Source organism: Aythya fuligula, chromosome 19 (assembly GCF_009819795.1).
Source record: "Aythya fuligula isolate bAytFul2 chromosome 19, bAytFul2.pri, whole genome shotgun sequence".
NCBI classification, from domain to species: domain Eukaryota; kingdom Metazoa; phylum Chordata; class Aves; order Anseriformes; family Anatidae; genus Aythya; species Aythya fuligula.
The window spans coordinates 1,886,734-1,914,090 of NC_045577.1; the positions used below are offsets into that span (position 1 = coordinate 1,886,734).

A 27,357-nucleotide genomic window follows, 5' to 3' on the forward strand; every position below is an offset into this window, starting at 1 on the left:
AGATAGACCAAATGTGTTCTAGCCTACTACGTGCACTACAATGCCAGTATCTTGCTGCCTCTGCATGTCTTGTAAAAAAACATAACCTGATAAACTCTCCCAGATATGACTATGTAAAGAAGGGAATGGGAGAGCAAGCTTAAAAAAACCCAAAACCTACAACAAAGCAAACCTGAAGCTTCCTCCTGAGAGCTCTACTGATATGGGAAACAACCACTGACAGTGAGTGGGCAGATTTCATGGGCGGATTTCAACAAGCCAAAACCAAACCACAGTAACTTTCTCAGAGTTGCCTGAGGTATCTAAGAGCCAGACAGACTCAGACTTTCAAATTTATTAGCTACTTTAGAAAAGCCCATCTCCTGTGAGATCATACACATGAAAATACCAGTTGAAGGAAAACAGAATACATGCTATTATTTTTTGTAACAATTCAAAGACTTGGCTCCTGCCATACTTTCTTTCAATATACATACAGCAGAAAGTAATTACTCAAGTACAGGTTTAGAACCTGCCTTCTTCCTCAGATTACACTGAATGCTTTTCAGAGCAATCAGTATTTCAGTCAGCAGTCCTATTGCTTGTGGATATCTGACACAGGTCTACATATCACCGTTCTGCACGAGAAACATGGAGGAGGAAAGAATCCTATCCCATCCAAATCAATACCACCACATTCTGCAGCGTATCAGATACCCTGTAAACATGCCCCCCCACACCATGTAATGTGAAAACCTGCACCTGCTCAGCCTATGGACCTGACAGGACTGCAAGTAGCCCAGTAGTCTCAGAAATAAACATAAAGGCAATCCCTAAGCCGGAAGGCAAGACATGAGTGAAGATAAATTCCGTAAGGAACAAAGAATAGGATTTATCAGTCCTGTGAACAGAAAATGCAAATGTACTAAGTGTGAAAACATTCTATGATACCTTCAATGAGAGGAGTAACTAGGAATTAGCCCAGTACTTTGTCTCTACTACAGAGCATAAAAGAAGTCTTACATTGTCTAAATCTTTTCGCAGAGCAATCTTGCTGGTCACCAGTTCATGTGCAAGATCATCATTTTCTTGCTCAAGCCTCATGTTTGCTTCTTGCAGACGACGGTTTTCACGCTATGGGGAAAAAAAAGAAGTCAAGAAAAAAGTCTTACCAGGTATTTGTCTATAAAACACAATGCTTACTGTGGCTGAATCCAAAAGCTACCTTATATCTCAAGTATTGAAAGAGAACTCTCTACCTGCATTGAATTTACTGAGGACAAAAGCAGCTAGCTGTATTGTTAATATAAATTAAATGTTAGCCTTGAAAAGAAACCATATATAAATAACATTGCTCATCTATTACTTGTTTTCTTGGAGAACTGGTTTTGAAGAATGCAATGATAGGGGTGTCTTTCTGCCATCAATATCTTGCAAGGAGATTCCTACAAAAACTGATTTTCTTGGCTGAAAATAAAATTTGCATGCTAGAAAAAGGTGAGAGAGGATGGTACTGGGAAGGCCACTCTATACTCTCCTGCTACAATTTCCAGCACACAGACAGATGTTAAAGTTTATATACAACTTTTCAGCTTAAAATATATAAATGTACGCATGTATGTGTTGATGTGTAATGTATAAGCACACAATATTATATATAAAATATATTCCTATATTTTGCAAAACAAATATTTATAAAATTATATACTTACCACAACATACATCATTTAAAATCAGGCAGAGGAGTAAAGGCAAAGATTATAATCAATGGAAAATAGAGCTATAATCAATTAGGAGTTTTCTTTCTGTTCCTGACATTGGCACAATCAGCACATTATTTAAGTGCCAAAACCTGGCTCTAGTGAAACAGTTCTATAAGCCCAAATAAAAATTCACACTATTCCTTTTTTCACTGAGAAGCTGGGCCCACAAGAACCCTGCCACAATTAACATTGCCAATACAAAGAAATGTACTTGATGTTCACGTAGTCTATTTTCCTGCTACATCAAAAACTAGTCACAAAACAAAGAAAACAGCTTGAAGAAAAAGCCCAAGTGGGAACTTGCAGGTACACTGTGTTAAAACAGATTGCAGTAGGTAGGCATTACCTCAAATCTTTCTATAGGATCCTCCTGTTGAGCTTGCTGCTCTCTCATGGTATGATATTCCTTTTCATATTTCTTCAGCTTCTTCTGGCTAATCTAAATTAAAGCAGCCCATTAGTTCCTGTCCAGAACATCAATAAAAGAACACACAATTCACAAAGGGTTATGGTACAAGCTTTGGGCAACTCCTGCCTTCTACAAAACACAGCTAACACGTTCACTCAAATTTTGAGTGTCAAACCATTAGACAGAGTCCAAAATTCTATTCCATTCCACTCAATATAATCACAGAAGTATCACTTTCTCTTACTGTTTTGTGAAACAGAAAATTTGTTGAAAGGGATCCCATGGAGCAGCCTACCCAAGTTCTCCTTGGTACTGTACAATGTACAACGTATTTGATGCTCCAAATACTACAGTGGCTTAGCAAAACAAGATTGCTTTGAGGCCCACAGCGTGTGTTTAATTTCCAACTTAGCATGATGGCAATGTTTCTTCAGCTGTTTTTTCAGCTGTGACATTCATCATCATGCAGAAATGTTTGCTTTACTTTGCATGAGGCTGCAAATGCTGAAAGGGCAAGCGCAGGCTCAGCTGACTTTTCTGCTAGTGCTGCTCAAGCCCAGTAGAAAACAATCCAGTCCTAAAGCTGTCTAGGTGTTTCAGGCAAGCAGCAACACCTCAGAAGCAAACATGCTGTGTCCCCTGCTGCTCTGGGATTCAGAAGACAGGAATTCTGTTCTCATTTCTGACAATAACTGTACAACACTAGGCAGGTGACTCCCTCAGGGTCCCGGTTTCCCTTTCTGTGAGAGGGGAGAGAAAGGCGGTGTTAAATTCAGTATTTTGTGCACACTGTCCAAGTCCTTCAGGGACAGAGACCACGGGATCTACAACAGATCCTGACCAGTGTATTTCCAGGGGTCCGCAGCCAGGCACGCTGTACACCACCATGGTTTAGCAGGACAGGCTATGCTCACACTGCTGCAAGCATTTCACATGCAAGGCAGCACCCATCTAAATTAAACTGCTAGTATGAAAAGCTGCTGAGCCTTTATTGTTATCTTAGTAAACCAAGAAAATTGAACAGCTATGGATATGTTTTCCTCTTAAAAACAGGTTTTGTCTGAGAAACATATTAAACAAACTTTACATGCATGAATGGCAGACAATGGAAAGCACACTTTAATTTCCCTTATCTGTGTTTTTTATCACTAACACTCTTACTTGAAATGAGCTGTAGATAACTGGTAGGTAGGCTCCCCCTAGTGAGAGTTGCACAGAAACATTTCACTGAATGTACTTCAGGTGACATTTTTTTGGAGAAGCCAACCCATTTAAGTAGAGTCAGCCAGCCCCATCACAAGTGCAGAAGTTATTCTTACTAAGCAGCCCAGACAAATACTGAGAGTATTAACCCTACTGACGATACAGCCAGTAACTTCAGGAGGTTATGTCACTGTTCTGCCAAAACACTGCCCAAATTGCTGTGTTTCATACACCAAACCTCAAGCTGTGTAAAGGTTAGCTCTTCAAAGTGAGGCATCCAGCTGTGCAAGAGGAAGAGAAGGAAGTCACACCACTATGATTTCATCTTCAACTTTTCTGAGTGCATTAAACCAGTTTTGCCTCCAGATACTAATAGCGAGGTGATCATGAGAACATTTGCTGTTGTCACTGGTTCTTGACTCTGGAGCCCGAGGGGGTGCCGTGCTCTGGGAGTCTGCAAGGCCTTTGGGTGTGTGTGGTGATGGAAGGCAGAAACGGACGCTGGAGTCCCACCAGTTCTCCAGGGGCACAGAAGGCAGCAGTAACTCTGTTAACATTTGACTGCACCACTGAGGAGTGACTTTAAGGAATTAGTGTTGTCTCAAGCTCATCATTTACTGACCTCCTTTTCAGCAGAATGCTGTTGTAATCACAATGCCTTAGCCAAGCTACTTCTCCCTTCCTATAAATGATTTATTTTGACATCAGACCCTTTTCTGCTCAAAAACACTTCCAGACACAGAGCTGGAGATTTCTACTGACAGCAAAGGACTTGTATTTTAAGTCAAAGAAGGCTATTACATGCAGCACTCCAATCAGAGGCAACAAACATGGATGAGATACAGAAGTGTGCAGCATCTGTGCAGAGCCTGCACAGAGCAGTGCAGCCTGCACTTTCTCCATAACTTTCCATTTAATCCCCTGAAAACATGAAGCACTCAAGAAAGCAGTGTACGACCTTGACTGTTTGCCTTAACTACTTCACACAGCACTGAGAACGAAGGGAAATTTGGCAGAGTGGGAAGAGGAACAAGTTATTTGGAAACATGAAAAGCAAATGCACCCATTACATGATCTTAACCAGATGTATATCCATGTCTGATCTGTGGCTAACATCAAATGTTTGGATGAGCTAAAACAGTTTGCTTACTTCTCAATGATTTCCTAATTTCTACACTAGTGTCATTTAAGACATGCTTGAATTCTATGGAGAATATCGCTACTACTTGATGTCTTGAATGTTAACATACTAGGGAAGATGTGTACTTATAAACTGACGCTACAAAAGAATTCCTCCAGTGAATTTAAAGAAATATAAAAATAAAAAAAAGAATCATACCAGTATATTTGACCAAACATTAATCTATGTGAAATTATAAAGAAAGAATCACAGCTTCCTTAAAATATACAAAATAAATTATCAAAGTTCCATTTTAGAACTCAATCATCCCGTCTATAAAGAGGAAAGGATACATTTCTTACAGTAACTTCATTCTGAAATTCTATTTTAAGGGCCTATTCCAAAATGCCAATATAAAGCTTTAGCTAGAGTATTTATTGATTATAAAAGCAATTGACTTTCAGCTACAAGATAATGCAATACTTGATGTATATAACTAAAGTCTTAATGTCAAAGGCTAGAACTTTCATTTCATGTAGTTATACTTAATAAATAGGGCTTAATGGGCAACTGAAATGTAACAAAAAACATCAAACAAAAGAACTCCACTGTGTACCTCGGCAATTCAAACACACAAGGAAGCCCACAGAGCTCTCTGAATAAATTATCTCAGAAAACAGGAACTATTGAGATTAATTCATTTACAGAGAGAAAATTTCTGGGACAACATCTCTCCAGTCTACAGTACATACTGAACTCTAGCTTCTATTCTGTCCAAAAGAAGGCTCCTAAAAGGATCAGAGATGACATATTTTCCCGTGATACACGTTTTCTGTTCTGTAAGTCATAAGGCTAACCATTCTCAGTATTTTTTTTATTACAGTATCATGTGTGCCCAATTAAAAATAGCCACACTCTGAAAGATAACACTTTGTTTGTGCATTATATACTCCATTTTAAATAAAACCTCCCCCCTTCTTCTCAGTTAAAGATACTACCCTTTTTGCACCTACTACTAGACGAGAACTTCAAAGAACTGCAGCTATGTCAGTATTTTATTTTAGTGCCATTAGTGGCGTTTTTGTTGTTGTTGTGTTGTTTTCTGTTTGTTTGTTTTTAAGTCTGATTTTAGTAGCACTGAATATTGCTCTCTGAAAGCCAGTCTCTTATTTCTCCATGTGGGCCTCTATCACTGAAAATCTCAGGGCTTTACTGTATTTCTCTGCAAAAAAATCTGCAATTATTTTCACTTGGACAAATAAATTGTGAAGTTACATATGGAGACTGAAATTGTACCCATTCAAGATATAGTCACAATTGCTATCACCACATCTTTACCTTCATATTACAGGCTAATTCCATCAGCTTCTTTGCATTTTCCTCTGAACGGTATCTCTTGGGCAGCTGTACACGGAAGAATTTTAATGCCCCTTCAAAGTCAGTCAGTAACAGATCATCCTTGGTAGTCTGGAGACAAGGACAGAAGACCCAGTAATTGCAAAGCAGATTTTGAACAAATACTGAATTCCCAGAGACAACGCAACAACAGTTTTGTAAAGCTTCCAAGAACATATTTACTTTTTAACCTTCTAAAAACTCTGTTTGTTTCTATTTCTGCAACCTTCTATTCCCTGCCACCCCATCCCCCAAAAGCACCCTGCTGCACTGAGCAAGCCACACAACAGTATATGTAATACAGGAAGTTGTTCGCTTTAAATATATATTATTATTATTATTATTATTATTATTAAATAGTTTTTAATAAACATCTTAAGTTTTGATACTGTGAATGATGTAGCATAAAACACTTTAAAAATTGGATACTCACTTTTAATAATCCCAGTGCAACATTAAAAATAACACTTATTCCCTAAAGAGAAAAATAATAACAAAATAAATTAATTTCTCGGTATTTACAACTCTAGTTATTTGGTGGGTTTTGTTGTTTGTCTAGTTTTTGTAAAGTTGAGAACCAGGATACAAGTTTACACTTGTAGGTAACTACAGGTACTACATGAAATCAAAGGCCCTGAGAATGACTTTGCAAAAAATGAGGAAGGTATTTTACTGGACTGACATTATGTGATAGCAAACCAATCTTTCAGCACAGGTTTTACTATCTCCTTAGTAGTCTGAAACTCCAGAATGATGAGAGCACTGTACTTTATTTTTAACGACTAGTCGGTCAGCTCAAGGTCCCTTAATTTTCATATAGCAACTTCAGAAAACACTGGAGTCATATGCAGCAATATATGCATGAATACATCAATTTCTGGTATTCAAAACCTGGAATAATTCTTTTAATGACAAAGAAAGTCATTAATGACAAAGAAAGTCATCACTTTAGGACAGAGTCCTACATCATCTAACCTTTGCCACTACTTTTTAGAAGTGTTTTATTTAAATTGAGCAATTAATTATGAAAAGTCAACAGCAGCATGCAATTTAAGTGGTACATTCAAAAATCGAGACACATTGCTGATATTGTTTCAAGATTGTCTTTCTCTTCCCCAATGAATTATTTTTTCTAAATGACAAAGAAACCCCTAAGCCTTCACTATGAACACATTTACTATTTATGAATTTAAAATGTGTTTCTAAACAAATAAAACTGATTTTCTAGATACCATCTGTTACTTTCTGTTTCATTGGCACATGGACAAATCAAGCAGCAGACAGATAACAGTGAAAGGGTAAAAACATTGACCAGGAGGTTTATGAATGCTGAAACCCCTCCGTGTAGGGAATGCAGACAAACTGTGCCACTTCACAGCAGCAACTGCAGATCTGGTGAAGAATGCATGAATAATATTAATCAGCAAGTATAAAAGTAAATCATTAGTTAACTCAGGGATGCTTCAGTACAAAATGTGAATTGTTCATATATTTTAATAAGCTCCAACTGAAACTACACTACTTACCAACATACCATCAAATATATTGTTTTAAACATGATTACGTACAAAACCTCAAAGTAAAGAATTTGCTTTCCTCCTTATATGCTGGGAAGTATAAAGAGACGTCAAGTCTCCTGGAAAAAGAGCCCCAAGCTTGTGAGGTTACCAGCACAGAAGTTAGCTGAGCAATTTTATATGCAATGGCCTTCTTGCAACAGTGTTCTACAAAAAAATGGTATCATGTATAATACAATTTAACCATGAAATAAATTTGGAATCTTTCATCCACATATTTGTAAATTAATTTCCATTCCATGAGCACTGTATGGAATTATACATACAGATTAAACAGTATTCAATGAAATGGGATATTATAATCACATATGTTCCCAATTCATACCTTTAAAATGCTGAGATCTCTTTTTCACTGCAAAAACATAACACTTCTACATAAAAATAAGTATCACTTGCCTAGCTCTGAAAGAACAGATAGTAACAAGGACATGAACCAAGATAGTAAAAAACTGTCAAAAGTTACTAGTAGTACAAATCTCCAGTTATAACACGTACCTCACATAAGAGTAAGTCGATAATATGGAAGACCATGTAGAGAGGGAATTTTGCAGTGAACAATGTAAGGAACCACTGGGAAGCATACATGTGTGCTTCAAGGCTAATGTCCAGAAAGTGGTTATAGAGATCAGGAATGTATTCCTAAGAATAATATTACCAAAAAAAAAAAAAAAAAAAGTTAATTTATACTATTTTGGAGCATTAGATAAAATCCCAAAGTAACAGAAGTCGGGTAGAGCCCTTACAGTGACAATCAGTGCAGATAGGCAGGCTCTGTATCCACTCATGCCTGACAAGCCAGCTGTATGACTTGTTAAAGAACCTTCCAAGGATGCTGAAGGCATGTCCCAGTGCAGATGCTCAAAAGGCCACTGTATTACATGCACAATGAGCCCAGTCTCCATGCTCTCACCCTAGCAAGAAACCCGGACAGGAGATGTGCTGACCCTGCAAAGCCACTCTGCGGCATGTCCGCAGTGAGCTCAAAAGTCACTGGCAGGACAGTCTGTACGAGAGCCACTCCAGCTCTCACACACCTCTGCCTTCAGACTTACTGCACGTGGCCAGTGCTATCCGACTGTCTCATGTCAGCACTCTATAGTCTCAGAAAACCTCCAGCATGGATAATCCTCACTCTTCATCCTTACTAAGAGGTTACAAACATTCATGTGTAAAACAAATGGCTGATTTTGCTAACCGTTCGAATTGCAGGCTCTGATCCATTCAGTTCACACAAGTTTGAGCACCTACCTGCATGAGGCGCTCCAGCTGGTAAAACTTGCAGTGCAAATCTTCGAAGTTTTGTTTGAAAAGTTCCCTGAGTCCATAATCAAACATGATTTTGACCAGAACACTGAAAGCTTGCTCTTCAGGCATCTGTGAGAGGAAAGTGTATTTATCACAGAGCATTTAAATCTTTCATACTGGGTCCATTTGCCCTTGCTGTTTCTCCTCCCTCTTACAGAATGCCAGATTATTACTACTATTTAATCTGGCCCAAACCAGTTTAAAAGTAAACAAGAGTATTAACACACAAAAGGAGGCCTAGCATTGGAAACTGCACTTCATTCTTATTCTGTGGAATGAACCATCTCCCAATGCCCAACTGAAAACACGTCTTTCAGACATCGAGACCAAAGAAGCTTCTTGCCATATTTTTTCCAAATTGTGTCAGAATCCTACAGATTTTAAACAGCCTAACTCTGTCACCTATGTAACCAAGAAAAAAGCAATATCAGATGATGTTTAACTGGATCTTTCCCTTATTTTTAACTGTATATTTACCTTTTTAAATGACATTATTACATTTGATGTTTATTTTTCAGATGCCACAACTACGAGAGACCAGTAACTGCTACCAAAAGCTCTATTTATCACAACTCAGCATTGGTTTGGGAATGTTCAATATCCCTTTCCTGCCAAAAACTGAAGGAACACTCATCATGGCTTGTCAGTGTTTAGACATTTCTCCCGAACATCAAAATTCAGTAATAGTGAAGGCTGGCTTCAGGTCGATCACTTGTTCCTGTAAAGGCCAGAACATCCATCTCAAGTATTCTATTATTAATCTGCAGATGGAGTCTGTTAAAAATGAAAACTTTGCTGAGACATGCCAAACTGGTAGTGAAGGGCTCCTTCTCTGCAACACTTTCTTAATATTTATTTTCCCTAGCAGCCATACTCCAAGGACTGATTTCAAAGAGAATCAAATAAAAAGAAACTTATTTAAAATTCAACCTTTTTAATGCAAGCTTCATTCCCACAGGCAACAATTATTATTAAGAAAGAATTCTGGAATAACTCATGGTCTGTTCTTGACAGCCACTCTCTCTAATGCAATGGATATTCAAAAAATGGATATAAGACAATGAAAAAGATAAAAGAAAGCACGTATGTTTCAGTAAAATGGTTCAATTCTCCAGTCAGAAAGTATCATCCTTCTTGATCTGATTCAGTACAGCAGTAAAGGATTAATTGGTCATCAAGCAAATATTTCAGACTGCAGTCACAAAGAATTAAAAGGTTGCCCTGCTTAGTCATTTGCTTGATGTCTGAAAAGAATGGAGTTTACAGTATCTTTGACATCCTCCACCGACTTCATAACATTGTGGAAAACACTACACCGAAGATCAGACATCCCCTTCCACTGGAAACTGCAGAGAAGACTTCATGCTCAGTTCTCACTGGTAGCAACTAAAAATCAACTTGGGAAAAGAAATCTCAGAGCTCTGCTGGGCTTAGGAACTGGTCAGTTTCAACTGCCCATGGCTGCAAGACACACAGTGATAAAAAGCAGACCTTCCTTTAAAAAAGAACGGTCTATAAATAATTTGTACAGATTTCTAATCCTCTCATATTTCCCAAGCATGAGTGAATCTAAAACTTTTTCTGATTTACAGTAACCATAAATCTCTTGGCTTCTGAACACGCAAGCAATTAAAGGATATTACTCTGCCGAGGTCACTTTTACCAACAATTAAGTTTAAAAAAAGTATTCTTGAGTATATTAACAAAGCAAATATAAAAACTATGTTATCCTTCAATAACCTCTAAATCCAAGAAGTACAAAGCCCTACAATGCCTCCAAATAAAGGCAGCATTTGTTACGAATATCCCAGTAAGTTTTAAACAATTTACTCTTCTCAGTCTAAAATCACATTGTTATTGACCAACATTTAAGTGGATAAGCAGCCTGCAATCCCGCTAGTTCGGGAGTTACCAATGTCTGTCCCAGACATGTGGAGCAATATTTATTCTTAAGCTTAAGACAAACTGGAAAAAAAACCACCACTTACATGTAGAAGCAGCACAGCAGCAAGAAACGACTGGCCTTGACAGTAGCCAATCTCTTCATCATAGACAGAATAGGCCTAAAAAAGGAATCAAATTTTACAGCATATCTGTCTCAACCTAAAAGCACAATGAGAATGAATGCTACATTAAACACAGCTCCATGAAAGTTTCATGAGGTGTACTGGTGCCAGTAGACATCATCTACTGAGGGGGAAATGAGGGGACAACCCATGTGAAGAATCCAACCATGGCACGTAGTGGCAGTGGCTGATTACAGCAATGTACCAGGACTGCTGCAGCCTCTCCGTTTATCCCAGTGCTTTTACCTCTGACCAGCTGCTACAGGAGTGTTAGGAGGTCAGATGTGGAAGATGGAGAAACACAAGAAACACAAAAGAAGGAGTGCTGGAAGCTTAAAATATTCTGGTCAAGACACAGACAAAAAGCTGCCCACTTGTGCTGCTTATTTCTGCCTTTTAATAAACAACTCCAGTGCATGCCTGTGGCTTTATAGCATAGCTATCTCCAGTCTTAAAGACCACTGTGCATTTTCCCCAACATCTTTGCTCTTTGCTAGACTAGCGTATCTCAGATGACACCCTACAGGTTCATTAGTCAAATTTTGGAAAAGTTTCACCCCCTGTTTGGATTTCAGCTTTTTTTTTTTTTTTTTTTTTTTTTTAATGTGGAGGTGTGATCTATAGAAAGGCAGTTATCCACATTTGCCCTGTTCTGATAAAAACTCTAAGATTTCTTACTGTTTCTTCATGGCTGCATTTTGCCTGTGTTTGATGCACTCAAATCACTCAGATGTTTCTGTTAGAATAACTACCTGTAGTAGTGTTGGTCAGGGAGGCCTGTCACAAACACACCTACAGGTTCCTTTCACCATCTCTAACCAACTACACTGTGATGAGCAGCCTTCCTGCTGCTATAGGGAAGGGGTCTCCCATCTTTGTGAAATTACAAACTGGTCTCTTGAATTAATTTGCAAATGTTCACCATCTCCATTTTAGATCCAAATATATTCATTAAAGAATGCTGAGAAAGCTGAACAGAAGAAATTCAACGTCTTTCATTTATTTCACGTAGATGTTGCATTCACACTTGCTAGTACACATTAATGTAAAATACATTAATGTCAATCAAAATCAAATTCAAGAGGCAACATCAGCATGATTTCCTGCATGTGTCCCCAACTTTGCTGGAATTGTTTAGACAATATTGACAACCAGGGAGCATGCTAGAGTGACAAGCTGTTCTTGATCACTACGGAATTAGTCCTCATCTCCATAACAGCATATAATTTGTCCAGACCGATCCAGACTGACATGAAGTTTCAGTACGAAACAAATTAGTGTTCAGGATCCAGAGGGCTTACTACTTTAGATCTCCTACCTGAATGTAACTACAACCAGACAAACATCTACAATTAAGGACCAACCTGAGCCTAGCACCAGTCTGTCTCCACAATACAGTTAACGATAATACCCTCCAGACTCTTCTCAGGTAACAGTTACATCTGTTAATGATTTTAAACATAAGTTACCAAAATAAGTGAAGAAGAATTTAAAGAATACCTTGCATATTTTATACAGGGAGTCCTGACCATCTCCCCCGGTATCTTTAAAATAATCATGCGCAGGGAACGTTCGATTGATGTCTCGAGTGATAGCACTGTCTTGCGGAGATTCCTATTAGACAAAAATAAAACTTCAGGTAACGTAAATGAAAACACATCAAAAGAGACTAAATTACAATATGCTAGGACTGAGAGTTAAGAGATTGGCATTGTGTTCAGTGCACTGTTCTAAATTTAACAAAATACAGTCTACTCAGCCAGAACAGCCTGCCTGCAGGCTGGCAGCTCCAGATCACAATCTTGATAGATTTGGTTACCTAAGCACATCTGGGAACAGTCAGTGAGTGGCAGAAAAAGCGCACACACAAAAGCGTTCCAGGACGTTGCAGTGCAGACAGCAGCCTTCCCTCTCAGTCTTGAACACAAATGCTGCCTAGTCGCATCTCATTTTTCTTACAACTGCAGAGGGTAACAAGCAATTGTAAGCAGCTGCACGCTGCCGTCCTAAGTTCTTTCATTTATTCTCTTAAACGTGTTAGCTAGAGAAACCACTCTTCATCCTCCCCCAAAAATTAGGCAATACAAAAATAGAAAACTGAGTATGAGCCCAAGGAAGACACTAACCACCCAGAGCTTAACACATGGTGCAACAGCACCACACACCTCTCAGAAGCCACTTCTAAACTCACAAAGGTCAGGAAGGTGACTGGGAGCTGCAACGTGGATGTAACAAGGGCAAAACACTCCTAACCAACCTCCTGGAACTAAACGGTGAGGTGACAGGAGCTGTGGATAAGGAGAGGCCAGCAGATTGCAAGGCCTTTGACACAGTCTCCCACTTTCTCCTTAAAATCAAATTAGTGAGACGTAGGCTAGGTAATTGGAGCAGAAAGTGGGTGGAAAATTGCCTGGGCTGCTGGGCTCCAATAGCTGTGAGCAGCGGTGCAGGTCCAGCTGGAGGCCAGTAACTGGTGAGAGCCCTCAGACCAGCACTGGCACCAGCACTGCTGGATGTGGCTCAGGGACGTGCATGATGGCAGGGAACACCCCGCAGCAAGTCTGTGACCACCACCAAATCAGGAGAGGCCATTACGCTGGAAACAAAACAGAAACGAAGCCCTCTTTAACTGTAGGTATTTCTTTTTGCCTACAACTGGTGCCTCTTTCTGCTGCCAAAAAGAGGGCTTTTCCTCGGCATGGAACAAGAGCTCCTCGGTAGGGGGATCTCGGCAGTGAGAAACTCGCTGAAAAGATCCCACAACAATAAATCAGCAACTGTTGCTCCGGGAAGGATCCAGGCTCCCTTACTAGGTGGCACTGCCAACTGGCTGAACTCTCAAATAAAACCCTGGTCGGCTTCACACCTGAGACCATCACAGAGCAGCACACCAGGCTGCGGCTGCAAACATCCACGGTGCCCCGCAGAACCCCACTGGAAGAGGTGGGTGGTTGTTGTTGGCTGGTTTACTACAGCCAGATAACTTGTGGGTTTGTTCGACAAAGGGAAGAAAGTTCAGAAGTAAAGTAACTTCAGAGAGCATGAAATAATCTGCAGGAATACAGATTTTAGTTGATCTTTTTCAATGTTGCAAACAGGAACAAATCTGCAGCAGTGGACTTCATTGTCTCTTCAGATTTTATCCAAGTTTAATGCTCCTCTCTGTGGCTTAATACAGACATTTCATTAGGAAAGCATTACACTGCTATTAGAATCAAGTTATTGGATTGTTTTGGAAATGATATCAAAAGTACTGTACAGCATTTCAATTTGGTAATAATTAATATGCCGAAGAGGCCCATTTCATTACAAGGAAATCAGAAGCAAAGAGAAGCCAATACTAAAGAAATTTCATATTTATAAATATACACACACACGCATTAAAAATCCTTTTAAGTCAACAAAGACAAGTCAGATGATGGCTGGCTGTCAGCTTCAGCTCATTTCACAAGAAGAGAAAACAAACGCTCAGAAATAAATCCAGAATTTTAAAGCATGCGAATAACGCCTTTGTGATAACTTCCAGTTTCTTAGAAGTTTGTGAGGCTGAATTACAGCGAAGTGCCCTTCTTTGCAAGGGTGCAGACAGTGTCCACTGCTGATAGCAGTCTGTGGCACCAAACAAGTGGATTTCCTGGGAGTTACATGTGGTCTGCTGCAAGGGCACAGATGACAGAAAATAACCTTAAATCCACCTGCCTTTTAATTCCCTTATTTAATAGAAGACACAAAAGCATCTGGCTGGAAACTCTTAGGACAGGATTCTCAAAGAAATCACTCATTTTGACTAAAGAGAGCAATTAGTGGTCCCTCTGACTTTGCGTGACTTGTTGAGCACTTGACTCCTGTATTTCAGTACAATTCCTCAAGTAATCTGGAAAGCTAGTTCCTGCAGCTCAAACATAGCTTGGTGAGAGAAAAATTAACGGAAATGATAAGGTTTTAAAAATGTTTTTCAAACCGTGGCTTTGAAATCTCTCCGTTAGTACAAACTGCTGCAATCCAAGCATTGTGTAACCTTTTCTTTACTCCTATTTTTATACCTTGCTGTGAGAATTGGCTCAATGGGCAATTTCTCATGCTTTCAGGGGACTGGGAACTGAAGGAAACCCTTCTGAACCCACACCCTTCACAAACTGGGATTGAAAAATAGAAAGCTAAGAATGACAGGAAGAAAAAGAAAGTAATAAAGAAAACAGAATGGAGAACAGCCATGAGAACTGAGGCAAGCGCAGTAAAGATTAAAACTCTCACAACAGTTCACTGCTCTGAAGGAAAGCAGGGAAATATGGATGCTCTGAACACAGCCTTCCTCCCCCTTTCATGCACTTTAAAATATTAGTGGGGTTATACTAAAAACTTCCTCTCCGGTTGATTGAGCATCCCAGGATCTGCAAATTGCATCGTGCAGTCACAATCTCGATCAACATCTTCAGAGTGAGACTGGGGCACTGGAAGCTTTTTCAGGAGCTTAAGCCACACTTCAAAGATCTCGAAGAGCTGTTGTCAGGAGGACCTCTTCACAGGGCTGAAATACTTGTAGTTTTCAGTAGGTCAGATTTATTCTTCCTAATCCCCTACATAAAACTGAAAAGACAAAGCAGCAGCAGCAAAGAATTGCTGAAGGGACAAGAGCTGTGATGAAAGAAAACTAAAATGATCTATTTCAGTAGAGGAAGTTACCTGCTCAAATTGGCTCACCACTCGAGGAACAACTCCTCCTGTCACACCTGGAGAAATCAGGTGTGGACATAAAACAGAGCCCTTACCGAGACACAGGCTGACTTCAAAAAGTGATATAAAAATGGAAAAACTATAAGGTCTAAAACTTAAGACCATCTCCCAAAAAAATCAAAATACAGTTTGTTCACTGGGGTGACACATCCGCCCAATAAATGATTAAAATTCTAAACATTTAAAGCTTACCAAAATTAAAAGGTTCAAAAAAGTTAAGAGAATTAAAGAAATTAAAAAGAATTAAAGAAAACTGTCCAAGGAAAAAGCTGTCTGGACATGTCCTGGGCAAGCTGCTCGAGGTGTCCCTGCCTGAGCCTGGGGATGGACCAGATGACCTCCTGGGGTCCCTTCCAGCCTCAACCATTCTGTGATTCTGTGAAATGCCAAATAAAATACAAAAATGAAGGAAATTACGAATTTCCTTGGCATAAACCTGAATTCAAACACCATTCCCGTTAGAAAACAAAACCCAAACTCTGCTCAATTCTCACTCTTGGCACCATGGAGTAAATTTTCACACTGCAATTGCTTCTCAGGAGGTCGCGCTGACTTTGCAGAGCTTTTGTCATACAGGCAGAGATTATTGTGAAAAGAAAGGCCTAAAAATCCCATCCGTCGGTCACATTTCAGATGCTTTGGCCCAGGGCTGATCAGCATGCGGCGCGGTGTTGCAAGGCGTATTGTATCAATGCAAGGCACACACAAGACATTGAAGGAAGCAGCACATCTGCTGACAGCTTCCAGCAGCTCTAACGAGCGGGGAAAACGAAGCTGTCAAACTTCCATGGGCAGCAACAAGGGTAGTGATACATGCTATGGGTACGTTATTCGGAGATCTGTGCATTTCAAGTACATCCTGCTATATTCGAAGGTCTTTCAATGGCTATTTTGGATGTTGGTAGGACACCACGTCACCAAATTCATTCTGCAGGTTAACGAGGTTAATGGCATTCCCACCATTGCTTTTGACAGGAACATTTACAGTGAGTGCATCTCCTGCGTGTCCTGGACCAAAGCACTGCGAGGATTTAGGAAGGAGAATTGCACCTGTTACCGAGACCTTGAGGAAGCCCCACAGATCCCACTTTCAAAGCAACACGCTGGTTAGCTTCCCACAAGAAATGCTGTCCCCAGAACACGGGTGCTACCTGGAGTCAGCACTCACCCAGAACACTCCCAAATAAACAGTAGTATTTGGGGGGAAGAAAAAAAGAATAATTTAGAGAAATTCAGAATGGGCAAACAGCTGCAATTTGATACAATAGTGCATTGATACAGCATACTTTCAGTCCAAATATGGCAATATAGTGCACTTCTAAAAATAAAAGTGAATCCCTTGTGATATCCAGCCCTTTAGCTGTGTTCATTTCCTTTTAGGGCTCAAGTTTCCCACAGGAAAATTATAGAGAGAAGCTTGCCTACAGTGCCCTGCATCATGTATGGATAACGCATAAACACAAAATGTATGATGGAAGGTTTTCCTGCTCTTGGCACTTACGTAAAAAGCAGAATATTTGGAGCAGTAAAGATAAGAGGGAAAAGCCACCCACTCCAGAACGAACACACCTTTATCAGCCCGGTTACACAGAAGTCATCTGAGACAAGACATGAAAACATGTGACATATCATTTATTTCTTAAATGTATTTATGATCCATTCAGACCTTTCAAATAAAGTGTACAAGTGCATTTCCGAATAAAAAACTACACTCTTCACACAGCTCTGTAGAACACTACATTTCATCAAGAAACTTGAAGCAAAAACTTCCTATTAAACCACCCATGCATCCTTTGGCTACAATAATATCACTGATCAACGAGTACTGCTATTCAATTCCAGGTTTCCCTTTAAAGAGAAGGAGCATCCTAAAATACGCTACCCCTTCCGACGAGCTCTCTTTAAAGAGAGAATGTTAAATAAATTAGCTAGGCTTTTAGGCAAAACAGTAAGGCTACGTAGTACTGTTGATGCACGATCCATACATTTGGAGAACAGGCAATCCCAGGCTATGTGAAATGCGTCAACAGCCCTTGAAATTGTAGTAGTATCAAGATTACATCAATCCAAAACGAATGGCAGACAAAAATGTAACCAGTGGAACAATCACTGAAATATGTGCAGTTTTTCTTAGGATGGGAAGTGCTGATAACAGATTCAGAAAAGTGTTTATAAAATTCGCTAAGAACCACATTGACATTCTTAAAATTACATATTTTACAAAGCCCTAAACTGTGTGACTGTACAATTACTGCCACGTTAAATCGCTTACTCTGAGATACATACATAGCTATGTATGTACGTACATCTACAGCAAAAAGGAAACGAACCAAGAGATGGATGACACAGCTAGAGTACAGGTCGGCTCAAAGGGAATAATACATTGCTTTGAGTTTCAACAGCTCATAGCAAAATTATCTCTTGGAAATAATTATGCAAAGACTGAGGATCAGATATGTACATACTTCGCTTTAATGCGGTTCCATTTCATCTTTAAAAATACGTAGGTTATTTTAAATCAGTGACATTTGTAATTTTTGGCTTAACTATAGTTTTTCCTATATTAGCCTTAGCTGAAAAATCAGCTACAGAAATGTCTATTAAAATAATTGGGCAGAAGTACCTCTCCCCCCTGTATTTTAACAACAATTCTGAGTTGGCACAAAATACACATTTTTGGACCCACAACAATAACCGTTCCTCAGCTGCCGTGAACATCAAAATGCCCATCTTCACTACTCCCCCCTTCCCCTGCAGGGTACAAAACAGAACAAATCGGGCAGAGGTGGGGAACATTAAGGGGCCTAGGCCACCCCAATGTTCCACCCTGTGTCACAGCTACACACAGCATCACCGAGTCTCACGGGTTGGACTGCCTCGAATTCACCTGTTTGCTCTTCTCATCTGCTTTGGTGGATTTTTTTTCCCTGTAGTTTTTTCACAGCAGGGGTTTCACACTCACACCTCTTTCTCATCTTTTAATTAAAAAATAAAAAAATTCCAGCATTAAAAAGGTGCACAAATTTCTTACAAACACACATACACACTCTTACGTGTGATTTTGTCTATTCCTGGCCTTTTCGCTGACGCTCGGAAGAAAAGTACCAGTTGTAACACTACTCATGTACAGAGCTGGATCATCTCCCCCAGAAAAACTCCTCGTGACAGCCCTCAGGCAGATGCCCCATCCCGCAGAACTCTGAAATTATCTGACCGGTGGCTTCTGCTGTCCCAGTGACTGTGAAGGAGCAGACACAGGTGGAATGTAAGGACAAGAGAGCATCCGTAAAGTCAGATCGCTCCACTGCATTTTGTTCAGCAAAGCAACCCAGAAGCACATGCATGCATAGCCTCCCATGCTTGCAGGTTAATTGTAAACAGCATGTGGGGAAAAAAAAAAAAAAAAAGAAAAGAAACAATTAAAAAAGGTACTAATACAATTTTGAACTCCCTGAAGTAAAGACATACCCACGAGTATTAAGAACAGTAAGAAAGCTCATCATTAGCAATTGCAAACTCATTTCCATCCTGTTGCATTCATTAGAGGAATACAAAATTGAACCTAGTGTTTACATGCTAGAATTACAATAGAAACTTGATTCCAAAGGTTACACATGGAGAGAAATTTATCAGCATAGCAACTTGCAAAACACTGTGCTGTACAGCATTGCTAAAGACATCAGTCTATGAAGACAATAAACGCGATGGCAAATCCTTTCAGACAGTTCAAAAGCATGGCTGGAGGTAATGCTGCTTCCTGTAGCTGAAAGGATTAAATGCACCATTATTTTTAGTAGGTTTTAACGACAAAAATTTATCCCAAAAAATCCCTGATCCCTCAAAAACTGAGGTGATCAGAACCACACATGTACCTTACAGCCCTCAGAGTTTTATTTCTTTGTACACTAAACATCAACTCCTTTGACAGCATCTACAGAAAATGTTTTAAAAAATGTTTTTATGAAATACTTTTAATACCCAGTAATGCTAATATTTAAAAATACTTCACAGTGTTGTACTAATGTAACTTCATAAAACAAGCAACTTTAGTCAGCTAAAGCTCAAAGCCTTACATTATATTAAAATTGTCCAAAGTTTTCACGCACACAAATATCACTAACACTATAAATAATACCTAAGCCACTTTAGTGCAAAGTCTGTTTTTGCTTCCCCTGACAAATCCCTCTATATTCCTGCCAGCGTATTAAAACATCATCCTTTACTAATCTAATTATTGATTTTTAAGGATTCATGTACAGTTGAAATCCTGAAAGAACCTTTGTTTCCCCCAATTTGGACAAGAAGTGCTGACTTGTTGTGCCACCCATCCGGCTGCCTGTAGCACGCCACCCTCGGGATGCTGGAGGATGACCCACGTGTGCACAGCAAGACTTGTCCGAGTTCATCTTTAGGAAGGGCTGCTCGAATTTGTGTAACCTTTTAACCGAAGAACCCCAGCAACGCCTGAGAAGCTGAGGATTTGGATTCCAAAGCTACTGCCCTCGTCTCACATGTTCACACAGAGAAAGCAGCCCAACGAGGAGCCCAGGCCGCCCTCCCAGGCCGTGCACGGGAATGGGAATAAAAACTGGAAGGCGACAGAAGTCAATAACGAGCAGAGAACTGTGATGTAGCTGTCTGTGTGACCAACATCTCACATACCTAGAAAACCCCGTGCCACAGCAAGGAACTGGGAAGCTGCCTCAGCCCACACAACTGCTGCAGATGGGATCCGAGCGCTGCAGGCGTGGGGAACCCGAGGCTTACACGAGCTGTCCTCAGAGCACAGCCCAGCAAGAAGGGTGACCTCCATCCTGAACAAGCGAGCCGTAAGGGATACACCCAGGTTAAATACTCCATTGTGTTAACAACTTACATCATACCGCCAGCACAGACACACTGCTGGCCCACAGGCTTCTTTTGTTTGTTTCCAACAGCTTTCAGTTTCTTTCTCTAAATATAACGGCACCTGTTTTTACACATACTAGATTTTAATTTAAAGACCTCTCCTGTTCCAGGAGCATTTTACTGATGTAATTTTAGCATTAAATCATCTGCCTTTGCGTATCTGCAGAAGACGTCTTACAGATTGGTAACCCTGCAATGCCAGGGCAGTAAGGGAAATAACACGAAAATAAGGACCAGGTCAGCAAAAGTTTAGCAGGTGCTTCAAGTACCCAGAACTAAAGATGTGTTAGAACAACAATAAGCTAAAACTTCCAAACTCTCCATCTCCTCATAGAGAGTTATAATTACCTACAACAGATGAAGAAAGTCACTAGAAAAATTTTAATTGGACACTTTGTTTGTGATGTCTGAAGGCAGGCTCCTATGCTCAAGTATTAGTTCCTACAAAAAATACTTCCTAAAGCACCAGCCAGATTAGGAGTAGAAGCTCAATCAACTTCAAACCCTGATGAGGAATAAGAACAGACTGAAAAGTTTCAGGCCTCCTGGCTCAGGAAGGTTCAATGCTGCTGTTAACATCCAGCAGCCGGTGATACCACACAATAAATACAAAAAGCTACTCATCAATTTCACATACTGAATATTTCCACCTGACATTATATATATGCTTCGGAAGTGTTTTTTTCAGAACAAACAAGCTGTTGAAATTGAGGACTTCTTAAAGGTGAAAGCTTTATGCAAAAGGGAAAGGGGTGCTGCCACAGAGATGCAGGGCAAGACTGAAATTCGGGAATTCTCATTTAAGTCTTTGTCTGTGAAAGACCCTTCATTCAACCTGAACTACTGAGATTCTCCGTGCCTCAGTACTTTATACCACTTTCTTCTTGTAGATTTATGACAAATATTCAAAATTGTGGCACTCTGACACTGAGCCACGTCAGAATTCCAACTAGGAGAAACAAATTTCTGAGTAATAAGCAGCTTAAAAAAAAAAAAAAAGTAAAAAATCCCTAACAGCAAATAATGACTGTAGAAACCAGTAATATTTAATATTAAAAATAGATGGTAGACAACAACAATAATTTTGCTTCACACAAATTAAAAAATATTGTCACCTGATTCAAGATTATAAAATTAATACTTCACAGGTTTTCTCCTAGCCCATTTGGAAAATGACAATATCATCACTGCCTCAATACCCAGTAAACTTTTTTTTTAATCAAGAGTACTAGATGAAGCAAATTAATCACACTGAGAAGTTGTGCGTATAGAAATCCTTTCCCATGATACTAAAAAAATGCCACTGAATTCCATCCCGTAAATTGAACCTTCTAGCAGCTTAATTTGAAAGTAAGGCAGATAACCCTAATAAGAAATAAATGTCGAGTCTGAGATGGAATTTCAAGATTAGTTCATTTAACTGTACTCCAACATGCCATTTTTATGAAGACAGAATTTGATTTCTATGTTCTCTTCATCGTGGCATTCATATGTGCAGTGCTCTTGATACCAATTTCTAAATCACTAGGCACACTCGGATACAAATAGAGCCAAGAAGGGATTAGTTTCATATGTACAACGATGAAAGCGATCCGGCTGGAAAGTTAGCTGCCTAACAATTCATAGCACATATTGTGATGAAAAGGACTACAGTGCCTCACGTTAAGTCCATGGCAAAGGATGTTAAATGGAATGCCGAGCAAACAAGGTAATGCATTTCAAAATTATTTCTTCCACAGCTGGCACCGTGAGCAAGATCCACCCCTGTGTGGTTTCACTGAAGGCAACAGGCTCAAATGTTGTGAGTATTTAAAACATCTAATCACCTACTAAACTCAACCAACCTTAAATTAACTGACAGGGGAAATTAAAAAAAAAAAAAAGATAAATGAACATAGACAAAACTAGAAATATCTGAAACTAAACGAACGAGGCTACTGAGGCAATTTCAGAAGTGCCTCTGGACATACCGGACGGAACCTGAGCACATCAGCTGGCCGCAGCTCTGCCCTTCATCTCGCAGACTTCCAGGTTCTGATTTTCACCTCTTATGGAAAACACCTGAGCCGATGAAGACTTTGAGATGAGTATGGCAACTGAAGAAAAACCTAGCTGTCAGGAATATTGACTAGAACTTTAGCTGCAAAGCAACAACAGCTGCAAAAATGCATCCACATCCTAACAACCACTGCACCGAGCACAGCTCCAGGCTTACAGGTGAAGTAGCAACTGCTTCAACTCAAGTTAAATCTCCATGCCATCGTTTACAGCCCTTGATTTATTTTAAATTTCCCAACTTTCTCGAAAACTAACATACAATACTCCTACATAAATCTTTTACTCATGCCACAAAAATTGAAATAAAAGCCACAATATTTGTAGTCCAGCTCCCACTTAAACCTGGAACTGCCATTTTTAGGGTTTCAGGCCCTAGCAGATTAGTTTCTTCTATTAAATTCATTCAAGTGTTATTTTAACACGAGATTGCATCACTTCAAAGACATGGAAATGTTAGCTCAGGTGAAGAGTCAGAGAAAAGCTACTGGGGAGTTTACCTGAGATGCTGTTCCAAAAACTGCCACGCAGAAATGCTTTGATACTGGTGACTCAAGCCCTTCCATTGCCCCCCCATGCCGTAATACCTACAAAACACTAGGAGCAATTAGCCAGCTGGTGTGCCGTGAGCTTATTACACCGTTTATGAGTGACTCACTACACCGTTATGCTCTGCTCCCCCACGGCTGTCTGGCATATTCAGGTGCCTCTAACCAGAAGTCAGACTGCAAGAACTGCAAGAACCACCTCTGCTACGTCTGTGGGAAGGCCACGGCGAACGCCCTCGCTCTCGACGCTGTCTTAATACAGAAGATTAAAAGTAACGTCGTGAAGGAATCAGGATTTAAACAGCCTTCATCCTCAAGATTTCGGATGAACGAAGGAGGAAGCTTATTCGGAGAGGTTTGGGTGATGGATGACATTCTGAACACCGACCACGACATGACTTAGACACGGTTTGTAGCAGCAGCTCTCAACCCAAACTCAGGAGCAGCAGTCGGGGTGTCCCCAGGAGTGGGACACACACCGTACTCGCAGGGGACTCGTGCATCAACGCCTGCTGCTGAGCAGGACCAGGCACGCCGAGAGCACCCTGGTGCCCTCTGGCAGTGCCCTGCCATCCTCCGGGCACAGCGTGGAAAACCAGGGGCTGGAGCACGCAGCACATCAGAGCAGGGTATGTAGATGCTTGCGGGAGGGGCAGGGTAGACCACTTTAAAACAGATCATCTCAGTCAATGACAACAGTAGAGCTGAAACTAATTAACAAATACACAGAGTCTTCCCTTCGGCCAAAAGAATTACCCTGCTTTGAAAATATTCCTCTGAAATTTATTTTCCTTATTTTTTTTTCCTTTCCCCGTATGGCTAACAGCGTCCACCAACAGCAACTCTAGCACAAGAGCTCCAAGGATGCCCCCAGGTCACAGCAGTGGGGCACAGGGGGGGAGCACAATGCGGTGACCGCGGGCGCAGCTCCAGCTGCAGAGCAGAGCTGTGCCTGCCGGGGACCCCCTGAGCCGCAGAGCTGCAGCTAGGAAAGGTGATGCAGATGTAACCCGTTATTACAGGAAAACATGGTTCACAAATACTTTCATATTCCAATATGGTAAAGAGACAGAGATGTTCTTTAGAAAAACCAATCAGCTGAGGGCCGCACTGCATTCTAACAGCATCACAATACTCGGAAACACCTCACCTAAGCGAGCTTGGAAAAAGCTGTGGTCAATGAGACTTTGTTTCTCAGATACCGTACGTTGTTTGACCAGTTAAATATGCGTTTGCCAACAGGATTTAGCTCCTGCTATATTCGAACCATCTTTAATCCCCTGCAGCCTAAAGAAAAATGTCTCTGATTTAGCTCTGTGCACTTATGAATAACTCAAATACTACAGTTAAATTTACAACATAGTTCCCTTAGCTGTTTAGAAGACAATTGTTTTCTTTCCTTTCCCCTTAAGTTCCAGTATGTAAAATATCAGAAGAATTTAGATTAAAAAAAAAGGGGGGGGAGATGTTATTTTTAAAGTCGTTCTTGAGAAAATTTCCACACAAAAATGTGGCATTTCTCCACTGTTTTGGGAATAATTTTCACATGTTGGCATCATCCTCGAGTGACTGCCACAACTCTGCTATCATAAAACGACAAGTATTTTCTCTTAGCTTATCAAAACACATTTTATTTAACTGCTAGATTTGGTCTGATCCAAGTTTTTCTTCCTACTTCACAACAAATAGGAGAACGCAGATGCCACGCTGATCGCACGCAGGCAGCCTACCAGAGGAAGGGGCACAGAAGCCGGATCACTCCCCCTGCGCGTACGACTGCCCAGACCAGGCTGCTGCACCCATGGCTCAGTAAGACTTTAAGTTCATGCTGCAATGTTCACATTGTTCACTACTGTTCTAGAAATCCTGTCTAGGTAGCACTGAAAAACAAATTGTTTGGCCCCTTCTCTTACGACGCTGGAAAATTGTGTCGATATACTTTGGCATATATTAAAAAATCCCTGTAATACACCATATACCGTGACATTTCCACTTCAGATCTATCATTTACATGTGAAGCACGAATCTCCAAAGAACCTAGTAGAGCTGTAAGAAAGACTACATTTTGCTGAAGCTCTCAGACACCCACTCCATTCAGTCACACCAGCTGGAGAGGTAACTGTCAAGATACAGCTTTATTCTTAAAAATGAACATGGAGGTGAAACTCCACGGCCGCCTCCACAGCAATAAATTTTTAAAAGTGAAATCACAATGATATGTGCTCCTGATTCTTCTATGTCAGCAGCATTTCTCAGAAACCTTTTTGCAAATCTGGACATCTTAAAATCGTATTTAATTTTTTGCAATCTACAGAGTTGTCCCTGCACTTCCCAGTCAAGCTGATAGGTGTCTTAGACGTGACATCCATTGGAAGATCTTTTGCTCCTAGAGGTAGAGGAGTCCTTAGCCACCCTCTGTCTAGCACAAGAGGCACAAATAGCCCCTGAGAGACGCTTGAGCCCCTTCTGAAAGACACTGTTGGAGAGACTGTAAATGACACAGTTGCAGAAACTGTTGCTAATGGCAAGCCAAGTGGTCAAGAAGGACGCCACGCGGTTACTATAGACATTGGAGCTCTCCAGCAGAAAATAGATGATGTAGGGCAGCCAGAGGATGTAGAAGACACTGGTGATACGGAAAAGAACCATGGCGTAGCGCTTGTCCGGGCAGGGCTGGGCCTCCCCAGTCTCCCCGTCCTGAGAGCTGAAGCGCACTCGCCTCTCGTTGATCTCCTTGGTGTGCTGCTGGCAGATGCGGAAGATGTTGAAGTACGTGAAGCAGACGGTGAAAGCAGCCGGGGCGTAGAGCATCACCACGATGAAGAGAGTGAAATAGGGATCGGTGTTCCAGGAATTGGCACACCACTGGAACACGTCCCCGTGATATCCAGGCTTTCCCCAGTGGAAGGAGGGTAAGAAGACGAGGCAGGAGTACAGCCAGATGATCAGGATGCAGATCCGCAGTCTCCACGGGGTGACCAGCGTGTTGTAGGTCAGCGGCTTTGTGATGGCGATGTATCTGTCAATACTAATGCACGCCAAAGAGGCCATGGAGACGCTCTTCAGCACCGACACCACGTAACCGAAGATTTGGCAAACCAAGGACTCACTTAACACAATAGGATAGTGCAGCAGAGACAAAGAAGGCACCAGACAGCTCACGCCCACCAGGAGGTCAGCATACGCCATGGTCTGTATGAAGTAACTGGTGGTGTGGTGGTTCAGCAGAGGTGCACAGTGAAAGACAAATATCACGATGATGTTGCCCGAAATAATCAGCACCATGAGGAACACGATAACGACCACTTCCAGCAGGCAAAAATTGATGGTCTCCAGGTAGCTAATGGCCAGGAGGCAGAAGGGCCGGCCACTCTGGTTGCCGACCAAGGAGGAGTTCATCTTGAGCACTGCAGTGGTCTCCTCACTTCATGCTCCTGCCTGCTGCCTGCAGCCGCTCCAGGCAGCCGCTGTCATTGCGGCTGGTGCCGTGTGTGCAGCAATGTCAAAACCGGAGCTCGGGTCCCCGGGGCTGCTCCAGATGCCGCCGCGCATTGTCTGCAGCACAATCCCCCTCGCAATCCGGCTCCCCGCCGCCGCCGCCGCCGCACCGGGACCGGGCGGGGGGCATGGCAGCAACTTCGGGCAGCCGCCCCGGGGGGTAGGGGGGGGCTGCTGCCGGCCCCGGGGGGCTGGGGGGGGGGGGGGGCTGCGGGGCCGGGGGGCAGCAGCAGGGACGATCCCCGGGCCCGGGCGGGACTCCTCCCGCAGCTGACAGAAGAGAAGGGGAAAGCGTTTTACAGCATCATCCCCGCCCTGCTCCCCCGGCCCCCTCCCCGGGCGCTCCCCGCCGCCCGCCCCGGCCCCCCCCCCCCCCGGTTCCCCCCCGGTGCCCCCCCCGGTCCCCCCGTTCCCGGGATGCGCGGCGGGGCGGGGGTCCCGGCCCCTCTCCCTCCTGGCTCCATCTTGCCCGCCGCTTTGTTCCCGGCTCTCCCCCGCCGCCGCCCGCCGCCCCGGCCCCCCCCCAGCCTCCGGTGTCCCCCCCCCCAGCCTCCGCCGCCGCCCCCCGCCCCTCACCTGCCGCCGCCACCCAGCCCCGGCGCGGCCCCGGCCGAGCGCGGCGGCGGAGCTCGGGCCCGGCACTGCGGAGCCGGGAGGGAGGGGAGGGGACGGGAGGGAGGGAAGGAGGGGAAGGGAGGGGAGGGGAGGGCGGCAGGAAGGGGAGGGCGGCGGCCAGGAGCGCGCCGAGGGCGCGGCGCCGCCGGCGGGGACCCCGCAGCCTCCCCCCCACACCGGTA

General features: G+C 42.0%; 2 protein-coding genes across 2 annotated transcripts in view; both read right to left on the reverse strand.

The window, feature by feature from the left end:
- RABGAP1 (RAB GTPase activating protein 1) overlaps window positions 1–27,357 on the reverse strand; it is a 66,695-nt gene that overhangs the window by 5,561 nt on the left and 33,777 nt on the right. Inside the window, exons 14-21 of the mRNA XM_032200031.1 lie at window positions 12,318–12,431; window positions 10,740–10,814; window positions 8,695–8,820; window positions 7,942–8,085; window positions 6,303–6,344; window positions 5,813–5,941; window positions 2,089–2,181; window positions 1,003–1,113 (exon numbers count right to left, since the gene is read on the reverse strand). Of these exons, the coding sequence (XP_032055922.1) occupies window positions 1,003–1,113; window positions 2,089–2,181; window positions 5,813–5,941; window positions 6,303–6,344; window positions 7,942–8,085; window positions 8,695–8,820; window positions 10,740–10,814; window positions 12,318–12,431 (834 nt within the window). The remainder of the gene's footprint in view (window positions 1–1,002; window positions 1,114–2,088; window positions 2,182–5,812; window positions 5,942–6,302; window positions 6,345–7,941; window positions 8,086–8,694; window positions 8,821–10,739; window positions 10,815–12,317; window positions 12,432–27,357) is intronic.
- On the reverse strand, window positions 21,473–26,552 carry GPR21 (G protein-coupled receptor 21). The gene has a single exon (XM_032200032.1). The coding sequence runs from the start codon at window positions 26,459–26,461 to the stop codon at window positions 25,415–25,417; it is 1,047 nt and encodes a 348-aa protein (XP_032055923.1). The 5' UTR covers window positions 26,462–26,552; the 3' UTR covers window positions 21,473–25,414.